Source organism: Anoplophora glabripennis, unplaced genomic scaffold (assembly GCF_000390285.2).
Source record: "Anoplophora glabripennis isolate ALB-LARVAE unplaced genomic scaffold, Agla_2.0 scaffold276, whole genome shotgun sequence".
Classification (NCBI taxonomy): Eukaryota; Metazoa; Arthropoda; class Insecta; order Coleoptera; family Cerambycidae; genus Anoplophora; species Anoplophora glabripennis.
This window is the reverse complement of record NW_019416521.1, coordinates 460,062-482,993: the sequence shown is the minus strand read 5'-3', so window position 1 is coordinate 482,993 and position 22,932 is coordinate 460,062. Positions and strand designations below refer to the sequence as shown.

The 22,932-nt window shown below is 31.4% G+C and overlaps 5 protein-coding genes across 7 annotated transcripts; 1 reads left to right on the top strand and 4 right to left on the bottom strand.

The window, feature by feature from the left end:
* Positions 1-243: 243 nt before the first annotated feature.
* Positions 244-1,166, bottom strand: LOC108907567. Its single transcript, XM_018711307.2, has 2 exons — positions 943-1,166; positions 244-875 (listed from the first exon to the last, which is right to left on the bottom strand). The coding sequence occupies exons 1-2, from the start codon at positions 1,025-1,027 to the stop codon at positions 628-630; spliced, it is 333 nt and encodes a 110-aa protein (XP_018566823.1). The 5' UTR covers positions 1,028-1,166; the 3' UTR covers positions 244-627.
* Positions 1,167-6,928: 5,762 nt separating this feature from the next.
* LOC108907589 (protein FAM110C) lies at positions 6,929-15,741 on the bottom strand. Of its 3 annotated transcripts, none has more exons than XM_018711332.1 (4): positions 15,559-15,741; positions 15,172-15,496; positions 12,805-13,127; positions 6,929-9,729 (listed from the first exon to the last, which is right to left on the bottom strand). In XM_018711332.1, exons 2-4 carry the CDS (start codon positions 15,416-15,418, stop codon positions 9,265-9,267), a joined length of 1,035 nt encoding a protein of 344 aa, XP_018566848.1. In that variant the 5' UTR covers positions 15,419-15,496; positions 15,559-15,741; the 3' UTR covers positions 6,929-9,264. The 3 variants fall into 3 exon arrangements, with proteins under 3 accessions (XP_018566848.1, XP_018566849.1, XP_018566850.1); XM_018711333.1 differs by having other exon boundaries at positions 6,929-9,639; XM_018711334.1 differs by having other exon boundaries at positions 6,929-9,606.
* An 869-nt stretch (positions 15,742-16,610) lies between these two features.
* Positions 16,611-18,496, bottom strand: LOC108907566. Its single transcript, XM_018711305.2, has 3 exons — positions 18,352-18,496; positions 18,046-18,289; positions 16,611-17,981 (listed from the first exon to the last, which is right to left on the bottom strand). Exons 2-3 carry the CDS (start codon positions 18,287-18,289, stop codon positions 17,533-17,535), a joined length of 693 nt encoding a protein of 230 aa, XP_018566821.1. The 5' UTR covers positions 18,352-18,496; the 3' UTR covers positions 16,611-17,532.
* A 304-nt stretch (positions 18,497-18,800) lies between these two features.
* Positions 18,801-20,022, bottom strand: LOC108907561 (derlin-1). Its single transcript, XM_018711300.1, has 4 exons — positions 19,860-20,022; positions 19,542-19,809; positions 19,379-19,470; positions 18,801-19,305 (listed from the first exon to the last, which is right to left on the bottom strand). The coding sequence occupies exons 2-4, from the start codon at positions 19,801-19,803 to the stop codon at positions 18,895-18,897; spliced, it is 765 nt and encodes a 254-aa protein (XP_018566816.1). The 5' UTR covers positions 19,804-19,809; positions 19,860-20,022; the 3' UTR covers positions 18,801-18,894.
* Positions 20,023-21,106: 1,084 nt separating this feature from the next.
* On the top strand, positions 21,107-21,860 carry LOC108907570 (ADP-ribosylation factor-like protein 6). Its single transcript, XM_018711310.1, has 2 exons — positions 21,107-21,349; positions 21,408-21,860. The coding sequence occupies exons 1-2, from the start codon at positions 21,172-21,174 to the stop codon at positions 21,797-21,799; spliced, it is 570 nt and encodes a 189-aa protein (XP_018566826.1). The 5' UTR covers positions 21,107-21,171; the 3' UTR covers positions 21,800-21,860.
* Positions 21,861-22,932: the final 1,072 nt, after the last annotated feature.

Genomic DNA, 22,932 nt, shown 5'->3' with positions numbered 1-22,932 from the left:
CTGTAACACGATGCGCAATTGTCTTCCCAAATCAAGTTTTAGAAAATGCAAAAGTTTTTTACAACTTACATTCTTACGTGTTTTATGTAGAAAAAAAATGGAGAAAGGGATTCGCGACCACCCTGATGTACATCTCAATAGCACAAAAATGTTTTTGATTTGTTCATTTCTGTTGGTAGTACCTAGTACTTGAATAAAAATGCAAATCTACCTTATTTCAATAAAAACTACAACCGCAATATAAAATATTTATTTGCTATTGGTGTATAAAATATATAATACTAAACATACATTTAATTTAATAGTTTTCAATAAAGTTTACAATACTTTAATGTAAAATGTATCTATATACAATATTATGAATGGTACCTACATATTTAAATTCGTTGAGTATGTATTCACAGACAAAATATAATCAGATCAGAAATACCTAATCCTTTATAAAGTGACATTTTTTCAATGTATATTAATTATTCATGTTCAAAGTTTGAATTACATTAACGTGTTGAGAGAGCCTTATAATATGTACAGCTGCAGGCAGGTCGTTTTACGTAAAGCAGCATCGTTTGAACGGCAAACAAACACCACTTGAGATAAAAAACGACACTGCACAAAGAGAATTTACAATTACGTACTTTTAAATGAATCTACGCTGCAAATGCTGTAAAAGTCTCCATCTCCGCGTGCACTGGTTGCACTGGATTTCACACTATAAAAAGATTCTGCACTTTTGACGCTCGATGATGAACTCGTACGGACGCGTCCCACTTTTGCGGATACGGGGATGAATCCGTTACGATTTGAATTCAGGGAATCGTTGGAAATGGTGCTTATACTACTTATCCTGACATCCATGTCGTACGATTCCTGGGATCCTAAATACAAGGAAAAAGAATCACATTAACTACCTACGTAAAAAAAGAGATAAAGTCAAAGCATTACCGTTTTTGTTTTGTTTTTTCGAATCATCTTGCCCATTCCTAGTGGAATAATCCGCGTTGGACCTCCTGCAGCACTGCCAAAACATTTTTGATGGATCGCGATAACTGAAAATTACATATTCCACCTCTGATCGACCAATAAATTGTGGCGTTAAGTACCTTTAAGCATTCGATGAATAATAGAGAGGTCAAGATAAGGCTAGATAACTGCTCGATTGTTAACCGGCTGCCGCACATATCAGTTGAGCGATAAATATATGGATAAAAGTAACAGGTACCAAACTTCAAAGGTTTGTTTGTCTTTTGCGTTCCATTGTTTTGCAATTAAATAGTCTACCTGGCGCCCTTTAGATACTTATTCACATTTGTTATTTTTATATCATTTTGTAATTAAAGTTAACTGGTTAATATATGTGGTAACTTAGGTAATACCAGTAGTAAACAAAATTATATTAAATTTAATGAAGGGGGATTAAACTTCAAGTGTATTTACCAATTTATGAGGCTACTTATCGGCAGTCAGACCAAAATGAGTTACTGTTTATTAATTGGATGAGATTACAGGCAGGAAATTAATACAAAAATAAAGCCGCTTAAAAATATTTTCCAGATAGGTACTTACCTATATTATTACATAACTAGTGATAAATTAGAAAATTAGCAAATATTTATACTTCATATATATTTATTCATCCGATCACGAGATATGTTAATGAAAATAACAACAGCAAAGCATTTATGCCAAAAATTCCAATTGTTCCAATATTTTTGAAACAATGTGAATAGAAAATATATGTTTAAGGAAAAACTAAATACCTAAACAGGCCTTAGAAATACAAAAGTAATAGGTAGTTTTAAGAAATCTCTAATGCACAACTTATATTTAATTAATTACCTTCAGGCTAACAAATTAAAGTATAACATCTGCATACAAGGTGTATCTGTAAGACATTCCTGAAGTAAGGAAAAAAATAAGCAGTGTAGGTTCTGGAAAAGCACATAGGGCCTTCAAATATATATTTTTTATATTGCTTATCCTAGGATAGGTAAAACAGCACTTGTAAAAGACAAAAAAAAAACAAGTGTTGAAAAATGATCTAGTCTAGCAGAAACAAAATCCGTCATGATTTTTTAGACTTTTTTAGAATTTACTTGAAATAGCTGTAAAATAGAGTAAATACGACAGCTAACAGAATGTTTAAAAAATAGACCTAACATTTAAATTTTGCACTTATTCAGATTTTCATTTAGAAAAACTTTTCTCAATGACATTTTACATACAAGAATGACTCTTTACTGGTGACAAAAAAAGATTTTTCAAAATTTCCAAGGCCTACTGGATTTTACGACAGATTTTATTTCACAAACAAGCAGAGTTCAATCTCAGAAGGCCGTTTTTCAACACCAATATTTTTTGGCTTGTAAGAATTGTTTCACCTATTCAGGGATACCCTATACAGGGTGTCCGTAAATTTCACAGACAACGTTTGACTGCAAATTCACGACGATAAATAAATACCTACGATATACGAAAGAAAGTTAAATAAACAATTTTTGGTTTTCAAGCCTTCAAAGTTGTCAAAAATTAAACTAATTTAATTAATAACTTCATAACCCTTTTACCGATCGCACGTTTATTTGGAGTATTATGGCATATTATTTCTAAAAGCTTTAGTCAAATAAATCTACAGCAACATTGAAAGTGCCGTTTCATTAAAAAAAAAAAATGTCTTGAGAAAATCGCCTATAGAAAGCCATTCTTGAGAAAAATGACATTATTTGCAGGTCTGTATGTTTCGGTTTGCATAGCAGTGTCACAGATTTAAAACTGTGAGTTCAATAGGCGATGAAAACAAGATGTTGATTGCTGTGGCTATCAGGTAATGTCATTATTGTCGTGCAAATTATGAAAATTTACAACTCCGCTTCTTGTAAAACAAGATTCGTCGGTACAAAACAATTTTGAAGCAAATTATTATCTTCTGCGAAGCCATTCACCAACCAGTGACAATATTGTAAACGTGCGTTGGGATCTAAATTTTCAAGTTCTTGAGTTCTTTTTAAAGTTTTGTGAACAATTAGTTTTACATACATTTAGTTGTCTTGATACACTGCGGACACTTCATAATTTGCATGTATGGAGTGATGAGAATCCTAAAGAAACACAAGAAAATATTCTCTTACACGGCCAAAAAAAAACAAAATAAAATGGAAACAGTTAAAAATTGCTTCCGTAAAGCAGGATTTAACCATGAAAATAATGTGAAAATCAGTTAACTGAGGATGTTACATCTGATGCAAAAATAAGAATTTGTTGGAATGGACTGATAATGAAAACCTTAATGATTTTTTGAATATAGATGGAAAGTACGTTGAAGATCCAGATTCAGGACTAGAAATTGAAAATCTGATGTCGATGAGGTTCCAGTACCAACAGAGGCTATACCAAATTATGGTGAAGCTATTATCCTAACCCATCAGCTTAAACATTTAGCCTAAGATCACGGAGATATAGTCTTTGGACCTTATTTCCAAATTAGAAATACAATTTCTGGACGCAATTTTAAAGAAAAAGAGGAGACAAACAACAATATATGGATTTTTGCGTCATTAAAGTAATATTTCATTTCATTTTATGTATTACTATATTCTATCATATTTTGTATGTATTTTATAAGGTAACAAATCCTTATTTTTTGCTTAAATTTTAAGTTTTTTATTTATTTTAAAAACATTTACATACATACACGTTTTAAACGTCCCAATTACATTTTTCATTAAAAAAAAAACGATTTTTTTGTATTTTTTTTAGTCGGACACCCCTCTGGAAGGGACACTTTCAGTCGGTCCCGTTGATGTCCGCCCAAGGGAGATTTCAATGTACATTGAAAAGGGTTATGAAGTTATTAATTAAATTAGTTTTACTTTTGACAACTTTGAAGGCCTGTAATTCAAAAACCAAAAAGTTTTTATGTAACTTTTTTTTCGTAGATCGTATTTATTTATCGTCGTGAATATCCAGTCAAACGTTGTCGGTGAAATTTGCGGACACCCTGTATATGCGAATGTAAGGACTTTCTCAGGGCCTAATCGATACAAAAGTGAAAAATATTCTCTTTTGGGTTCCTCTCTTAAGATGAAAATAAAAATATCAAATTCGTTTTCTAAAACACGAAACTGATTTTGTAAATAAAATTAAACATTAAATTTTTAAATAAGAGAGTGTAGTTTCTTTGAGAAACAGAGTAGTTATATTTGTTAATCTGATGATCAAGGCTTTCAAAATTAATTTTGAATGCTATAATAATGTTGAATATATTTGCATATTTTTTTATATTTATTTATTTTTGCATATCAATTAACATTTTATGGAAAATTAAGTACGACAATAAAATAAGGAGTTTCATTTTGAATCTTTATTGGGTCGTTTAAGTAACATAGCTATGCTCTATATATAGAAACAATATCGGACAGAACTAAATAGACTAGACAGCGTCGATGCAGTGCATCGCATCTAACAAACAGCGGCCATTACATGGGTTTCCACTACAAGCTAAAATGATATTCCTATTTACAGTATAATAGTACTATCACACCTATTTATTGTTTCCAAGAGATAATCATTAAATTAATATAAGCATTCGAGGTCCAAAAGTCACGAAATACTGGCGGTGAATGCTCAAATAAAATATATCGCACGTGTATTTGATGTGAATTAATAGAATACGATTATATTAATAAAAATGTTTTATTCACAGACAAGAGCAGCCTTTCTAATAAAATGTGTACAAAAAACAGCAATTTTAATAGTAATTACCCTCAAAAATTTCCGGTTTAAAATATCAATCTGGCGTAACAGTCATAAATGTAACTTTTAAAATACATTTATATTCTCGAGTAGTAAGCTTTCCCAATTATTGTTCCAATGGTATACGGACTATTAAAATTGTCAATCATACAAACAGCAGAACGTGATGCTTTCAATGTGATTGCATACACGGTGACTAGGAAATGATAAGCAATCTCTCGGATCTGGGTAGGCCTTGCAAAAATAACACAAGTTTATAAAACTGTCTTTTATTCGAACTCACCCTGTAAAGTTATTGACTTGAAGTCGAGCACAGAAAATTGATTCTTCATTGTTAACTTTTTTGTTTCTCATTAAATTTTGATTATTTTATGGTTGGCAATCTTGATAATGACAAGAATTAAAAAAGCAGGTATGTAATTTTTTTTAGTGGTCTAGTCTGCTGAAGGTGCTATGCCTTGAAGCTGCCAAAATAGGTCTCAGTAAATTAAACACACAAGATATAGTTTCTCATAACATAGCTTTCATAGCTTTCACCTAATTATACAGGGTGGGTCATTAATGTGAGAAAGTAAAATAACTCCCTTGTTATTCATAATACAGAAAAAAAGTTTATATAAAAGTTGTACAGAATCAAAAAACCTAAAAGACGAAATTAATTTGAAACAAACAGGGCGATTAGTAAAAACGGGACACCAAAGATTACAATTTTTTAAATGGAACACCCTGTATATTTTTAAACATATGAATTTCGAAGAAAATTCTATATATGGTAATATAAACAGTATATTTAGTGCGGGGTTACCAAGTTATGGAGAAAATTCTTTGAATTTTGGAAAAAACATGACCTCGAAGAAGTTGTATTAACTTTCAACTACTCACACTTGGAGCAAAAATATTTGACAGAATTATAGACAAATGTTAGGCAAAGACTTCTATATTAGCTAAAATTGATATTTTATACCGAGCATTTTTTATAATACGATCATTTTTAGAAAGTTCAAACTTGATTTCCTAAAATTTTTCAAATGGAACACCCTGTATTTTATTGTCCTACTTTATTCACATATCAGTCCACTTCAACTTTTATTAAGTTCTACATCTAAAGTTGTTAGTTTCTAAGATATAGCAACATTTCTGGAAAAACCTAATTTTTATTATTTTTGGATACACAAAATGGCTTTGGAAAAATTGTCACATTGTGTCAACTTGTCAGTTCATAATTTATCCTTCCATTTTGAGTTAATTGTATTATTTAATATTTATTTGTGGTATTCTATAAAATAATAAAAATTAAGTCTTTTCAGAAATGTTAAAAAACTAACAAGTTTAGATATAGAACATGCTTAATAAAAGTTGGAAGTGGACTTATATCTGAATAAAATAGAACAATAAAATACAGGGTGATCCATTTGAAAAATTTTAGAAAATCAAGTTTAAACTTTCAAAAAATGATCATATTATAAAAAATGCCCTGTATAAAATACCGATATTAGATAATATAGGAGCCTTTGTCTAACATTTGCCTATAAATCTGTCTAATTATTTTGTTCCAAGTGTTAGTAGCTGAAAGTTAATACAACTTCTTCAAGGTCATGTTTTTCCAAAATTCGAAGAATTTTTTACATAACGTGGCAACCTCACACTAAAATGATAAACTGTTTATATTGCCATATATTGAATTTTCTCGGAAATCCACGTTAAAAAATATACAGGGTGTTCCATTTAAAAAATGTTATTTTTGGCATGTCCCGTTTTTACTCATCGCCCTGTATGTTTCAAATTAATTTTGTAATTTAGGTTTCTTGATTCTGTACAACTTTTATATAAACTTTTTTCTGTATTATGAGTAACAAGGGAATTATTTTACTTTCTCACACTAATGGCCCACCCTGTATAAATTTAATGAAAACCAAAAGTTAGAACAAAAAATCGATTTTCAACTCTTAATTTCAAGAACTAATAACGAAAAAATTATACACCCTTGCAATGTTATTTTTGCAAGTTCCAAATCCCAGAGATTGCCCAACATTTCCTAGATACCCTGTATAAATGATAATACATATAAACATAAAACTTTTATTAAAATTAATTATATAGAACTTTTTCTCATTAAATGAATGCTATCTAATAATAATATGAAACTGCACAACTTTATTAAAAAAAAAAAAAACAAAAATAACAATACAAAATATTTTAATAGCTATAAAAAATGTTCATATAAAATCAATACTATATATTTATTATAAAAAGGAGGAACATATAACAATCGTTTTGTTTATAAACTTGTACCTAACTTAACCTGAAAACGGCATAACTTAAATTTTTTAAACTTAAATAACTTCTCAACTACGATCTTACTATGAGATCATTAACAAATTATTAGAATTATCACATTGATTCAAAAGGTAATGATGACTGAAAACCTGCAAAATACTCTCCTAAGAGCCTAGGGGCGTAAAAAATATACAAAATTTACAAAAAGTTAGGTAGGAATTTATTGGATCAGTGGGCTCCTTTTGCTACTGTAGTAATTTTTGAGAGAAAGACGTTGAAGTTCTTTTACGTAACACATATTTCAATACTGGACATCTGGATTAAAAAATAACCTGCCTATTTACGACACACAATCAGTCGACCTGATATACTGTATTAAATAATATTGTATATTTAATTGATCCTTAATACTAAATTACACCATTAAAATTTTGTATAAAAGGAAATGTAGAAGTTTGGGCAACACGAAAGGTTTTTGCCTCACTCGTTTTACTTATTCGATAATTAGAATCTTACTTTTTAATGCAAACTGTTGAGATCCGCCATGCACAGTACCCGTTGTACATTACACGACTCTAGTAATTTCTCTCGGAAGGTTCAGAATAATTAGGAAGATACTGGCTTAATAAAGTTGGGATAATTGCCTTTTATATTATTTTAAAAAATTTCAGATCGTAATTCACTTGCAATAAATAGTGGTCTAAATTTTACTCAAAAAGTACAAATTTCAAGGTTCTTTCCAAAGTTTAAATGTTAATAAAAAGTTTATACGAGGGTCGTTCGAAAAGTTGTTGGCAAAGAGATGGTGCAAATTTGACCAAATGTTTATATATTTGTCAAGTGTGAACCTTTCGACGGGTATATTTAGTTGCTTGTTGGTTGCAAATAAACTTTTGACATACCTATTCTGAAAAATGGATAAAACTGAATTTCGAGATGCTAAAAAGCAGTTTGTTGTAAAAGAACATACAAAAAGAGTTAGAATCGACTTTAAAAATTCTTTCTGGGAGATTCTTTGGTGTGGTGACCATAGAACACCTACCACCAGGGAGTCTTCACTACTGGACCAATTGAAGGGTGTTGTTCAGTTTAAACATCTACACCTGGCCAACAATAAAGTTCATTATGGAAATAAGTCTGCACACAGATTTTTGGTTGTTGCTGCAAACTTCTAAGACCATGTGTCCACATGCGTTGTAATTACCAGATTTGAATCCTAGCTAATTCTCTTCCGAAACTCAAAGAAACAGCTTGCTGGATGAAATTAAAAAGAAAATGGTGTTTGCTTTGTCAGACAATGAACTTTTTGAACAACCCTCATAAAAATAATTTGATAAAAAAAATATTCAGAAGTATATTGTTCAAAATTGCAATATAAATGTTTGAATGAAATTTGATATACGAGTTGTCGAAATGAATGCTAAAAATTTAGAAGTTGGCGAGATTTAGAGAAGACGATTTTTTTTCTGTGGATTACGAGCATATTTTCTTATATTTTTGAGATACAGGGTGTCAAAAATTAATTGTTAGAATCAAATTTTATAAAGTTTTAGAGGATGCAAACACGTTTTACAACAATTTGTATTTCTTAATGTGCAGGGTGTCAGGAAACCAATAGGTTATACTTCAGGGGTACCTCTTAGATAAAAAATAAACTAATTTAGATCAAGGTACAATCTCACTTCTTTAAAAAGTTACAGGTCTTTAAAAGAATTTTTTACTTCATTTCTGTGTCTCAAAAACAAAAGACGACAGCCCATGGTCCAAATTTTTCGCACTCATTTCTGCAACATATGCAGGTACCATTTTTTAACTTACGGTTTTCCATTTATTTTCAAATCGGATCAAAATAAAAATGGCAATGTCCCAACGAAGCTACTTCTAAATCTAATGTTAGATCTATTTTCCTCACAACCAATTTTACCATAGGAGACAGAAAAATTTCATCAGTCTAAAAAAATTTCAACAAGCGAAAAATACGTTCTTTTTAGCGATAAAAAAGGTTTTCGAATTTTTATCATTTTTCAACATATACTTCGACTGATATGCATTAAAAAGTATCCCATATACATGCACGACGGGCGATCGACACCTAACACTGTTCGGTATTTAAGTACATAATACAGCAATAATACTCCTCGGAGATACTTTTCTCCTAAAATATCTGATACGTATACATCCTAAGTATTCGCCGGTGAAAAGAAACGTAGGTACCTACCGACACCCGCGTGAGGGGATTCAAGTAAGCTGCAATTTACGGCAGTTGCACAGCCATTTGATGATGCGGGCGTTGCGTTCGACAATCGAGGGGGGCTCACTAGATCTATAAGTCGACGGGTAGTAGTCCGCGTTGTCGATCGGTCTGCTGGAATCTACCGTGGATACGTCCGAAAAGAATATCGGGCTTTTGGAGGAGCCGCTGTTGCTCAACATCTCCTCGTAACTGTCGCTGGTCAAGCCTAGGTGTTCGAAGAACTGCTGGAGGTGACTGGTGGGGGGCTCCGGGGGCCTCCAGTAGCGGTCGCTGATGTCGGATTTGGATCGGAGAATCGGGCGATCCCTTTTATAGCGAAGGCATTTCTGTCGTTTGAATGTGGTGGGCGGCGGGTAGACCTGCCGGGCTCTACAGTCCGGCTCCTGGCAGCAGTAGTACGAGCTGCCGCCGCTGTGCTGCGTGCTTGAGCCCGAGTCCCGGCGGGTCTCCTGAAATTTTGCCGGCGCTTGTTTAGGATGTGATTTATCCTCATAATCTCAGAAAAATTTTTACACTTGATTTGAAATTCTACTTTAAATAGCACTCAAGTGTATTTAAGGTAAATGTACCAGTAATCAAAGGAAAGTACCAAGTTCTCCTTACTAATTCTGCCATCAGATTGTCATATTATTGACCATGGTTTCTTAAGGCCGGCATATTATAAACAAGATATTGCACTTTTAGTAATACAGCAAAAGAACAAGGAAATGACCTTCTTTTTGACAATATCTAAAATGTTGATATAAGGCGGTATAAGGATTCCTTTAATTTTTGCAATGAAAGATCACGGAGAACATGTAAACATCAGAAAACGTACCTTTCCTGTTTTGTCTAATAAATTTGTAAAAATCCTCAATAATTGTTATTAATGCATGTGTCAATAGTTTCCTAAAAGCATTCTGCTGGGTGTGTGACTAACATAGGTAAAAATATACTTTTTTTTCTTTATTTTGAATGTATTGTCAGTTGTCTTACACCCTGAAGAAAACTTGTATAAATGGTACAGTGAAAAGATATTGATTATAACTTGCTTAGATTTTCTTAAATTCTGGACAAAAACTTCATTGAAAATTGTGCATAAAAATGCCTCCCAGTGTATTATAAAAAATTTTGTTTTGTGTGAATAATTGTGACTACTGTACGAATCTTCATCACATTGAATTAAACTATAATAAAATATTAAAATGACAATTTAAAATTCAGTTAATCAATGCAAGACGAACAATAAGATTTGTACTTTCAAAATAAAATGACAATGACTGATACTATCATATTTTCTTCATGATCTTCACGAAAATAATTTTGTTCTCCATTGGATACTGCCACAGCAGATACCTTTTCTGCATATCTTTTTTATTTTTGAGAGTAATTTCAGGCCAATAATACACATTTTTAAGAGGTGACTGAGAAACATCCCATTAAAATAAATAGGAGTTTTTTTAACGATTACAATTACCTTCATGGTTTAATGTCCTTCAAATACTCCGTCAATAGCCAGAACTTTGTAAAATTAGTAACACTGTTATTTCGTGCAAATTGGTGTGACAAAAGTTAGATATTGATTTTTGATACTTTAACAAAACAAGTTTTATATTCTATTGAAGTCTATAACATATAGACTGAACAATTTAGAAATATTCATCAGCTGTGACGGATACTGGGACACAAATATACAGGGTGTAACTTTAAGTGGGAGTCATTTTTTAGTGATAATAAATATGGAAAAATATAAAAAAGTATGAGAATTACAGAAAAAAATTAAAAAAGGTCAGTTTTCAGGACAGAATTTGACCTTTATATTGAGTGAACCAGGAATCCTTCATAATGAAATGAAAAATATAAACAAATAAAATGATAAAAAAAATGAGAACAAATTATTTTATCACAAAATTATTTTCTTCTAAGATTGTTTAATCTTGCATGGAATGCATGTAAAATATATTAAAACTACAAACATTGATACGATTACTGGTACCTATACCTTATTTTTTATTGTGGTATCCCAACAAATTAAAATGCTGTTCTTTTGGTTTTTACAGATCATTATTTAGATTTTAAAGAAAAAATTACAGTTTCCTATATTCTACAACTTTTTTCGATATTTATTTACTCTTTTATAATTAAAAATAACATAAAAAATAACTGAAAGCTTAGATTCATGAAATTTCAGTTAAATACAAGTGTCCAATTTTTAAATCCTATATTTAAATTTTTTGCGAATTTACCCACTATTATCATCATTTACAGTTCAACTTATTTCATCCAGTCAGTGAGGTGCACGCAGCAAATAGAAAAGGTTAAAGGATCAAGACGATTGGGAAAAATATCAAAAATTGATAAAAATCTTGGTATATTTAGGATTGCCATATTTGGCCAAGGTTTTGTTGGAACGGTGTAGGGGGGGAGAGAAATAATGAGCGAAATTTTGTTAGTAATATTATATTATACTTTCAGACGCATAACATGTATAAATAACAATAAAGTTTTAACTTATGGTTGCGGAAGAGAAAAAGTGTTTGTTCGATAAATATTTCTCAGACGATTTCACCATTTTTAACAATTCATTTTGTCCTTTTGCATACCGATTAAATTCTGCACATGTCATATTACGGTTCTGGAAGTAACCGATTCCTTTCGTCTGTCCACTAAGCAGACATTAACAAAAAAACTGTCTCTATTGTGGCATTATGGGGAACTGCAAACAAATATTCACAGAATTTTTATTTTTGGAATTTTTCGGTATTTTTCAAAAAAATAAAGCCATCTCTCTTCAACAGAACCTTTAAACTTCCAATCCTCCAAAGAAAGACTGATCTCTAAAAAGTTCTTTAGACACAAAAAGTGCAGGCCACGGGGTATTATTTAGGACTAGGCAATTGATTGGGACTTTTAATGGTCTTGTTGGGACAAAGTACCAATAACGGTAAAAGTCCCGATATATATANCAGCAGCAGAGCAGGTAAACACCAGTTCACAACGTATTACACGAAGTAGAACAAAGAAGACTTGAAAATGGCAAGTGTGATCTTGCCGAAACGTCGTCCAGAACACGATTCTATCCAGAATCAAGAAAACCATACGCGGAGAGGAACCCGGAAACATCTTGACAACACATATAATATCCGCGGAAATCTGAAGTTCAACATATATATATATATATAGGTATATTACCTACTACCTTTAAATATATATATTTTTTTATAGATTTATTTATCATTTGTCATTTCTCTGCTTTGACCATTTAAAATCTTGTTTGAATATTTTCATGTGAGCTTCATTACTTTCTTCGAGAATGTTTATAAGTTCTTATAATGAAATGAGTTTCATGGGCTACTCCGATACTTTGCCACTGCGCATCCGACCTTCACCGGCCAGACGAAATAAGCTGACCTACACATTTTCACGATAAACTAATTTTTAATTTGATATATTGAAGTTACTTATATAGATATGTTTTAATAAGCAAAAAAAAAAATCTAATTTTAATGCAACACAATCGATCCAATAATGAATTAACTGCCTACCTGTCTAGGTGGTGGCGCCGGTTCGCTGCGTTGAGTGTAGTGTCCGCTAGATCCCCCGCTGTCCCTATTGGAGAGGCTCTTATTGCTACTTTTATTCGAGCTAGGTTCCCCTCTGCAGTGTAGGTCGGGGAGGCTTTTATGGCAACGCTGCGCATATTCGGCGGGCGGACTGAGCGGGGCCATCTGTTCGACACAGAGTTCCTCCGCGCTGTCGCACACCAGTAGCTGACGCAGCTTGTTCTGCAACATGTCGCTGTTGCCGGAATGTACTGAACGGCGGTGTGTGAGAGGGGGCAAGGACCTTGAGGGGGATACAGCCATGTCTGCAACCGACAATGGTTATTCAAATAAATTTTTTTGTTACCATAGTCCATATGAATATGATTATGTAAATGAACAACCCAAATAAGGACTAAGAAAAGGCAGGATAAAGTTATCGTGGTTTAATTAGAAAGATTGTTAGTTTTATCATTTATTTCGTGTTTTACATATAAAATATAATTAATACTATTATAAATTATTTTATTGATTTATTGCATAACATACAAAACGATTTATTACAGGCACCTTCTGTTAAATTGATATTATTATTACGAAAGGGAGAAATATTATTATAACATGGCATTTTGGAGACCTTTTGAAATGGAACAAATCGAAATTTACCATCAATATAATAAAATCGTTTGAGGACATAAATAATTAAAATATGTTGTTGGCCAAATGAACATATAATAGAAATTTTCTACACATTGTATACAAATTATTATAATTTTTTACCTTTAGTAGAAAACTTTTTTAGGGACACCTATGAGTCATTAAATTTTATTGCTAGGCGTTTTTTTACATGTTCAACTGACTTCGGAAAGACTATGAAATGACCACTATTCATTGTTATTTTACTACGCAAAAGTTTTATCTTTTTCACAAATTTATTTGTTATGGCGAAGAACATTTGACATTTGGACTAAATTAATGATTCACAGCAAAATCACACAACCCTCGTGCCGGAATATTAGGATTTAACTTATCGTTCCTTGATTCAAATGTTAAAAACAACCAAGATACAGAGTGTCAAGTACTTATTTAATACTTTTTTTACACTTGAATTGTAAGGTAACACTATAATATGTAACTTTCAGTGGTTTTTAACTAACAATTTGAATATATTGGAAAAAAAAATAATGAGGATTTTTTATTTTGCTGTGAACCCTTGGACACTGTATAGTAAAAAAAAAACTCATGCCTCTTCATAAGGGTAAATTCGAAGATCTCAAAGGTCACTCAAGTAGTTTCCAGCAAATTTAGATGAGGTATACCGATTATAACTTGCCTTAACATTGTTACACTTTTGTAACGGAAAATCTCGAAATATTTCACAAGATTTTGTTTACACTAATACTACATCATTTTGTTGAGCAACAAATGTGTCATTGTGAATTTAATAGTTGTCACATTAAGATACATATATAACAGTAAACCATAAGATAAATATACCACTAATCGTCAGGTTAAAGAAAGTACCAAGTTCATCTACTGATTGTTCCAAATACAAATTTTTATATTTAATCAATCCTAATTTCTTAAATGTATCTACTCTGTATATTTTGCACAATTATATAATTTTCTAATTAAACATGTTAATGTAAAAATATTTTATGAAAATACTATATTTTACACCAGTAGTTATATTAAAATAATAATTTAAAATCCATTTAATCAATGCAAGAAGAACAATAAAATATATTTCTACTTTTTTCAAGTTAAACTTTGCAAATTGATGTGACAAGTAATGGATATTAAATTTTTTGATAGATTAAAACACATTTTATATTTTTATTAAAGTTTACAACAAGGCAGGCTAAAAAATTTACCATTGGAACTTATAAACATGTCCTAATATTTGTCAGCTATAACACACACACACAACTTTATATAAATTAGTATTCATCATAAGATTAATAATAATTGTAAAAAAATATAAACTAATAAAATATTAAAAAATGTGAAGTTATTTATCACATAATCATTTCATTTGACACCCTAATTATTCATGATTACTCCTGCACATAGTTTAGTTCAACAACTTAACCAAAACGCTAAATTTTCTGTGCATTATACATAATAAGACAAACGTGTCTGACAATATTTGAATGAGTTAAACGGCTGTTGTTACACCTTTGCTGTAAACAATAAAATGTAATATCAATTTGTTTTACCACCAGATGCCAGAAAAATGTTTATTATCATAGACAATTATGTTAAAACAGGGTCTCCGACTGCTACTATAAATATGTTAATGAATGTATTGAGCAAAAAAAGGAGTTTCATTCAGTATAAAAACTAATTATTAAATTAATAATAACTTACATTGAGGGAGAGTTGTGGGTCTATAGTTTATTCCTTGCCCGGTCACATTAACGGACTTGCTACGGTTGTAAGTTCCATAGGAGCCAAAGTTCGAGTTAGGTCTTGATGGCAGGGCCTGAGTCGTGTCCCTTACTATCTCCGATTTGACGTAAAAGGGTTTGCTCTCGGCAAGCAACTCCACAGCTGACTTTCTCTTAGAACGCATACTCTGAGATTTAGTCAGCGTTGGATACATCATTGTAGCCATTGTAGTTTAGGGCAGTGAGATGAGTATTATTATTATTCGATAATGTGTTAATCTAATGCTACATTTTACTCATGCTTCCTACAAACAAATAATATTGAGTAACGATCAAAACAGTGGCAAATTTTTTAAAAAATCCTTACGGTTTTGCCATGACAGCGGTTTTGGAATGCACTTATGCTACGTAGTTTTTACTTTTTGAGTTTTTATCACATATTTGGTCGTTCGAACCGTTACTCTTCAAAATGCAATACGGGGGGAGTATTATCAGCCATTTTACATTGCACTGCATTTGATTTGCACAGGAAGATGACACTACACTTGCACCGTTCACAGCTGATTTATCGGGCCTCCTCGTTCAATTCGTATAAAACTAGAAACATCCTTACCCTTACTTAACTGCACAGATCACAGAAACAATCTTCTTAACTGAAATACTCCAAGTTTGTGATCGACTAAAACCATAGACCTAGAATGATCATCATCAACCTTAAACTGAACTAGTTCGAATCAGAATCGATATCGCGCTGCGTAAAGTTATACGTCGAACTAACTGTTGCGGTAGTACTTGTATCTTAATTCCAGTGTAGAAATATTTAAGCCTGCATCTATTATTTTCTACTTATATTATTTCAAATGTTCCGCTGTAGATTAGGGTCAAGGAATAATATATAGGATTGTATAGATAAGCAGACATTTTCGCCACGGTAGTAGGGGTCGTGACGTCATCGCGGACCACTTCCGATAAATCTGCATACGCGCAAACTGCTTATAATGCTTCTTATAAGTACATATAAGATGTTTTATTTACTTCTATATTCAAAATGGTGTGTTTAAAATAATTTTGCTTAAAATATAAACTTTAAAATCTGTAACGCTGTAAATAAAATTATACAAATTTCTATTATTGAAATGTATTTTAAACACCGCAAAAAGTTAATATTGCACGTTTTTAATTTAGATAAATAAGAATGTTTTAAATTTCCTCTAAAATATGAAAATTATTATTTTCTGCTTCATTTGCACTTTCAGAAGTTATATACAGATACTCATTTTATTGTTAAATCTTTTCAAATATATGTTTATAAAGTTACGTAATTATTATTTAAACATATACTAGCAACTTATTCCATTGATATTTCAAAAACAATTAAGCACACTAAATATTTTCTAAACTAATGTAGTAAAAAAATAGTAAGTGGTAAGTTTTTTTATTAAATAAAAAGAAAACTACAAATAATTAAACTAGTGGTGTAGAGTATGCTCTTAATGTTCATTTATGAAAATAAATCCCGAAACAGTAACTAGTTTCATTAGAAAAAGTGGTGATATTTTGATGATCGATGTATGACATCGGCGAACGTCACATTGATGGGTTTGATACATCAAAAGAACATCGATGTTTCGATATATTTTACGCGTAACGCAAAATAATATAAGTAGGTATAGTCGTTACGAAATCAGTTGGAGCCGCATAAAAATATTTAACTTTCACTTTAAAGAATTCATAGGCGTTCAGAAAAATTTTGCTCTGTCTCGTCTAGATATACTATATTCCGAGCTATATTCCTTTTTAGTCGACTAATTTTTAATAAATAATCTTCCCAAAGTGCAACTATACGTTGTGATTCCATAATTATGTGTATTATGTTTAAAACCGCATTGTAATCAAACATGTCGTAAAGTATCTAAAGATTTATAATTATAATCAGAATAATCGCTTTAATTTATCTCGAATCATGTTTAAAGTAGGAACTTTATTTTCTTTATACATATTATAAATTGTGATCCCCCCCAGGAATTTTCAGATTGGCTTCTTCAATTTTTTTGCAACTTTTATTTTCCATAAATTACTTAAATGTAAGTTTATCGAGACTTTATTAATTAGTGATGACATTAGTAGAATTTATAGTATTATGTAATTTTTATAATGGATCACAAATATAAAATTAACATTCAATAAAATGCTGTAATTTCAACAAAAATTATTATTTCTTGAAATAATTCGAAATTCCTCGATAAAATAATTTATGTTGAAAAGTCAATCTGAAAATTCCTAGGAGAGGTTCACATTTTTTTTCACAAATTGCAAAATCCTTCTGCTACAAATGTTATGATCACAGTACATATATCCCATCTATGTGAATTTTTCTCATAATGTTTGTTGCTTTCTTTTTCAGAGATATTCTCCTCGTCTTATCCCTTAATTTATAATACTGTAATTGTCTTTGTTGTAGATTAAGTTTTCGCTTCATAATTTTCACTTTGGATTTTAATGCATTATAATTGTGAAGCAGTTTTTTATATTTTACTTGCATATTTATCTCAGATTCATTACAAGTTTCCATATCATCGAGGCAGAGATTTGATTCAATTGGGGTAGTTGAAGTACTTGGTGCAACTTGATCAACAATTAATTTATTTATTTTCTCCTTTCTTTGTAATTCTTCAATTTCTGTTTTATTATTATATCTTTGTGCCCGCAAACTTGTTACATCCTGTGGTTTGTTTGGAAGAAATAACGATGGCACAGCAGTTGTTTTAAGTAGTTTTCGTGGAGGCAAACCTACAAATTAATACAGCAATTATTTATGACAACCTGAACATTGAACAAATAATATAATTATTACCTAATAATTCATTTCTCATATCACGTTCATAATCATTTTCAACAAAATGAATAGAACAGATTTGGCTGGTACTAGGGTTCCAATTGTCTCCCCGCTTACAACATCTAATCCATTCCTTTCGAATAATGTTAGATCCAAATTGTTTTCCTTTGGGAAAATTATGATAAACTATTTCCGGATTATCCGTTTTCGTTGAAATACGGCTGTTATTACAGCCATACATAGCACAACGGCGCCCCGGCATCTATTATGAAAGATTATAGGTTACCGTTACCACTAGAATTGTATTTGTTTCTCACAACTTACCGTATTATTATTACTACAAATAGTGCACAAAGATTAAAAAAGTTCTACAAATTTACATACAGTCACACACTACTGCTAAAAATTTAAGGAAAAACATAACACAAATTTAGTAAAAGAATGCACACAACAGTCAAAGCACTAAGCACAAAATATCCCCCCTATTTGTTATTTGGATATTTTGTGGCACTAAGTACCATAAAATGACAGGATTCTTACACATCACAACAATGTCCGCAATGACGTCACAGAAGAGTCGAGAAACGGCCAATGAACGTATAGGGATCGAGCAATCCTGTGGGTTAGGGTTTAGTAGCGTAAAATGTAGAATTACAAGCGGGAAATTCAAAATTCCTTTCTTGATATATCTTGTTTCTTCAGGTTTTCTAAGTATTTTAAAAATTATTTAAATTATTATTATTCTATAAAAAGCAATACCTATATAAATAAAATAAATTTACAAACAATACTTTATTAATAATTATGAAGCATTATTACATCGAACAGTTAATATTAAATACCTTTATTCTAGACGTTAGGTGAAAACTAGTTTCCACCTAGTGTGTACCCCCTTCCCCAATTATGTCTCCCAAACAACCCTCCTGCGGCTCTGGGAGCGTTCTGATCAGTTGCCGCCCTTTGGGGAGGCACACCGAAACCATGCACACCTCCGATTTGATCGGGGAAGATGCTTTTCAAAAATCCCGGTGTCTGGAGAAGGGCAGGTCCACCCAACTCTTGTGGATACTTAAACATGAGGAAGAAATATAAATGACCCACCAAAATTCCAAACAATTCCATAATTCCTCCTCCGTTGATGATAAGGTTGAATCCAAGGAGAACCCAAGGTAGGTACATGGCTTTGAAGCGAGTACCGAACCAAAAGGTGACTATTAGATTCTTATTTAACTGGCACCAGATATATAGAACGGAAAGGACCATAGGATCCATCAGAAACTAAAATTATATAATTTAGGTATGTAAGTTTAATGTTTTATTAAATAAAATGTGAAGTAAATAAGTAACTTACATATACTTCCCCCACAAGGCCCAAAATTACACAGCAGAGGCAGTTAAAAATCAACATAAAACAATAATCAGCAGGTTTCCCAGCATATGTACCTAAAAACGAATAGTATTACATATCGGTTATGTACAGATTAAAACGATTGATATATCAAATTATTACTTACTTTCTTCTAATCTACGAGAATAATTGTACAAAAAATATAGATTAATTAGGAAATGGAAACCAGTCTGCGGGCTAAGTGGGTAATACAGTATAGAGGTGACTATCCTCCATATTTGGAATCGTTTCAAAGGTTCATATAGTAATATTAAATTAATAGGTTTTAGAATTCCAAATCTTCCCAGAAGTGTGAATAAAACTGTACCAGCGAACCAGTAACGGGTGAAAAAGGGCACAGATCGGAACCAGTCTCCAATATCAGACATTTTTATCTAAAACAAATTTTATCAATATAAAAAGGAATATTTGGTTATATACCTACTTATTTAAATTTTCTATACTACAAGAATAACACTAGACAAATTTAAATCATTGTCTTTGAAGTATAAAAAATAAATGGATTTTGGAATTTATTTTATACGTGTCTATCAAATATTCGCCGTTTCAAGAACCTAAACACTACAAAACATTAATTTTCAAATGTCAAAATCTGTAAATACACGTCATCATCATCTTCTTCTTCATGTTTTGTGGCCTCCACCTTTGGGTACTTGGCCAGCGCAGGTTATTTTTCCCAACAACACGTCATCATTTTGGTTAAATGTACGCTAGTGCACTTGCACTAGCGTCTAACCCAGATTTGATATTCGCCGTGCGTGCGAGCTAAAATTCATGGCCAAACAAAAAGTGCAAACTTTTCTATTTGGAAAAAACTAGCATCCGCACTAATTCGAATAGATACCGTGCATTTTTGATTTGTGCTTGTAACTTACCATCGAAATTTGAGGTATAAATTTCAGTAAGATTTACGAACAATATGTTTATCTTTCTTTCAGTCGCACTAGTTGAAAATGTTTTTTGAATGTATGGTTAAAGTGAACCGACTGTACAGGAGTAATATTTACTATAAAAATTAAGAAGCTCAATTCATCTTTCCAAATACAGATAGTGGAATCCTTAATAAGGATAATAGGACCTATACGGTAGCAAAAAATTTACAATTTCTCCAAGTATAAAGGCAAAGTTTTGTTGTAAAAAGAGTGAAAGAAAAACATATTTTCATATTTATTTTAGTGATTTTTGATAATATGATCTGAGATCAGATAGATCACCACATCACTACTAACAGCTGTTTTCCGATTTCAATAAGAAGTATTTTTGTATTTAAAATAAAATATAAGTATCTATAGTTCCCGACAACTGTGTTTCAATTTCATAGCACATTAAGACAAGTAATATTTGACATTAAAATATTGTTAACAAATTATTTTTTACACAAACGGGTTTACTTTAGGAACGATCCTAGATCAAATTAACACGATCACAGTTTTTGAAAAGTCCTCTAAAGTAGCTCTTATGTCCAGTAGGTTCGTAGGTTGAGTTTTTAAAATTATTAGAATTTGAAAATAAGTGAAATTTGGTTTTAAAATATATATTTTTGAACATTTTAAGATATGATTAATACTTATGTTATTTGTTAATGATTACTAATTTATGTTAATATATTCCTATAAATACAGCCGTACATTTTTCACGTTCTCAAGTACGTTGCTATGGAAACTATGACAATGAACATTGACTTTAGCTAACAGAAAAAATAAAAATTGTAATGGAAACTTAAAATTCTTGATAAAATGGGATTATTTCAGAAACTAGCTCATTTTCTTGGCGTGAAGAAAAGGGAAGTTAATGTTCTTGTTGTGGGTCTTAACAATAGTGGAAAATCAACAGTAGTGAACAAGTTCAAAAATGAGGAAGAAAGAGTCGCAGAAATTGTGCCTACAGTGGGTTTTTCTATAGAAAGATTCCAAAGTAAGTTCTTGTAATTACTAATAATTAACTTTAATAACCTTTGGGCAATATTATTTAGATCAAAACCTTGCATTCACTGCATTTGACATGTCAGGTCATGGGCGCTACAGAGACTTGTGGGAGCACTATTACAAAGACTGCAATGGAATAATATTCGTCATAGACAGCAGCGACAGATTAAGACTCGTTGTAGTAAAAGAAGAACTCGATCTTTTACTGCAACATCCAGACATATGCAACAGAAAAATACCCATCTTGTTTTTTGCCAATAAAATGGATAGCAAAGAAGCGCTTAGTAGCGTTAAGATAGCCGCTGCACTAGGTTTGGATAGAATAATGGATAAACCTTGGCATATTTCGGCTAGCAATGCACTGACGGGTGAAGGACTGCAGGAGGGTGTGGAGTGGCTGACGCAGCAAATAAGGGAATTAATTCTTACGAGAAATTAAGATTAGGAATACAATATAGTAGGGTTTAAAATAATTTCCAATATAATTTGTACTTTTGTTTAAGAGAAAATGTTTTACCTTGTTAATGACAGTAAAAAATTAATTTAGAATCCTGTGGTATTTATTTATTAAAGATGTATAGATGTAGATGTAGCGGACACTCGTGGGGAATCTTAAAAGTATACAGGGTTAAATAATGGATAAAAGACATGTTTTAGGTGTTTTTAAATGAAGTAGCAAAAATGGTACCAGTGAATGTAGAGCCAAAAATAAGATAGAAGTAAAAATACCTTATATGAAAGTTGCACCCCTGAGTCAATATACCTCTTAAAGAGGGGATTAAAATTCACATTTTAATTTTTTTCTTTAACATGGGGAATGCTAGAGACATGAAACTTGGTATGAGCATCCTACTAAGAGACAACTTTTCAATATTTTTTCGATCATTGGCGTATTTTGCAATGGAGTGAGTCAACCCCATTGCAATATTTTATTAGAAATTTTTTATATGAAGCAAATTATTGATTTAAAAATGTTCATTGGGAAGACTGATTTATTGTGCAACTTTTTTACCTCTTGTAATTTTTCAATAAAGCCGATAGTTTTCTAGTAAAAAAAATTAGATGTGTCATCGTTCACTAAAGGGGTAATTGCGAAAATTTGTAAATATAAAGTACGCGGATGTCATAACAAATAAATTGTCATTTATCATTTTAATAAATTGATATTTTCTGTCAATAAGCTGGTAATTTAATAATAACATTAAGAATAATTTGCTATTAATTAATGAAAAATGTTTGAGAACTTACAACTATGGGACATGTATAGGCAAAGTAATTTATCTGAAATAAAATTTAATACAAACGAAAAACAAGAAATGCAAAATTAAATTTAAAGAATATTCTTGAAATAATCTCCATTTTGCTGCAAGCATACCCTAACACGTCTGTTGAAGTTATAACGCACTTGTACAAACAGTTCTTGGTTATTGCGAAGGCCATCTGCTGCCTGAAATATTCTTAAGCATAGTTCTTCTAAGGAGGCAACAGGAGTGGCATAAATAATACTTTTTATGTGTCCCCACAAAAAGAAATCCATAGGCATTAGGTCAGGTGAACGTGCAGGCCAACAAA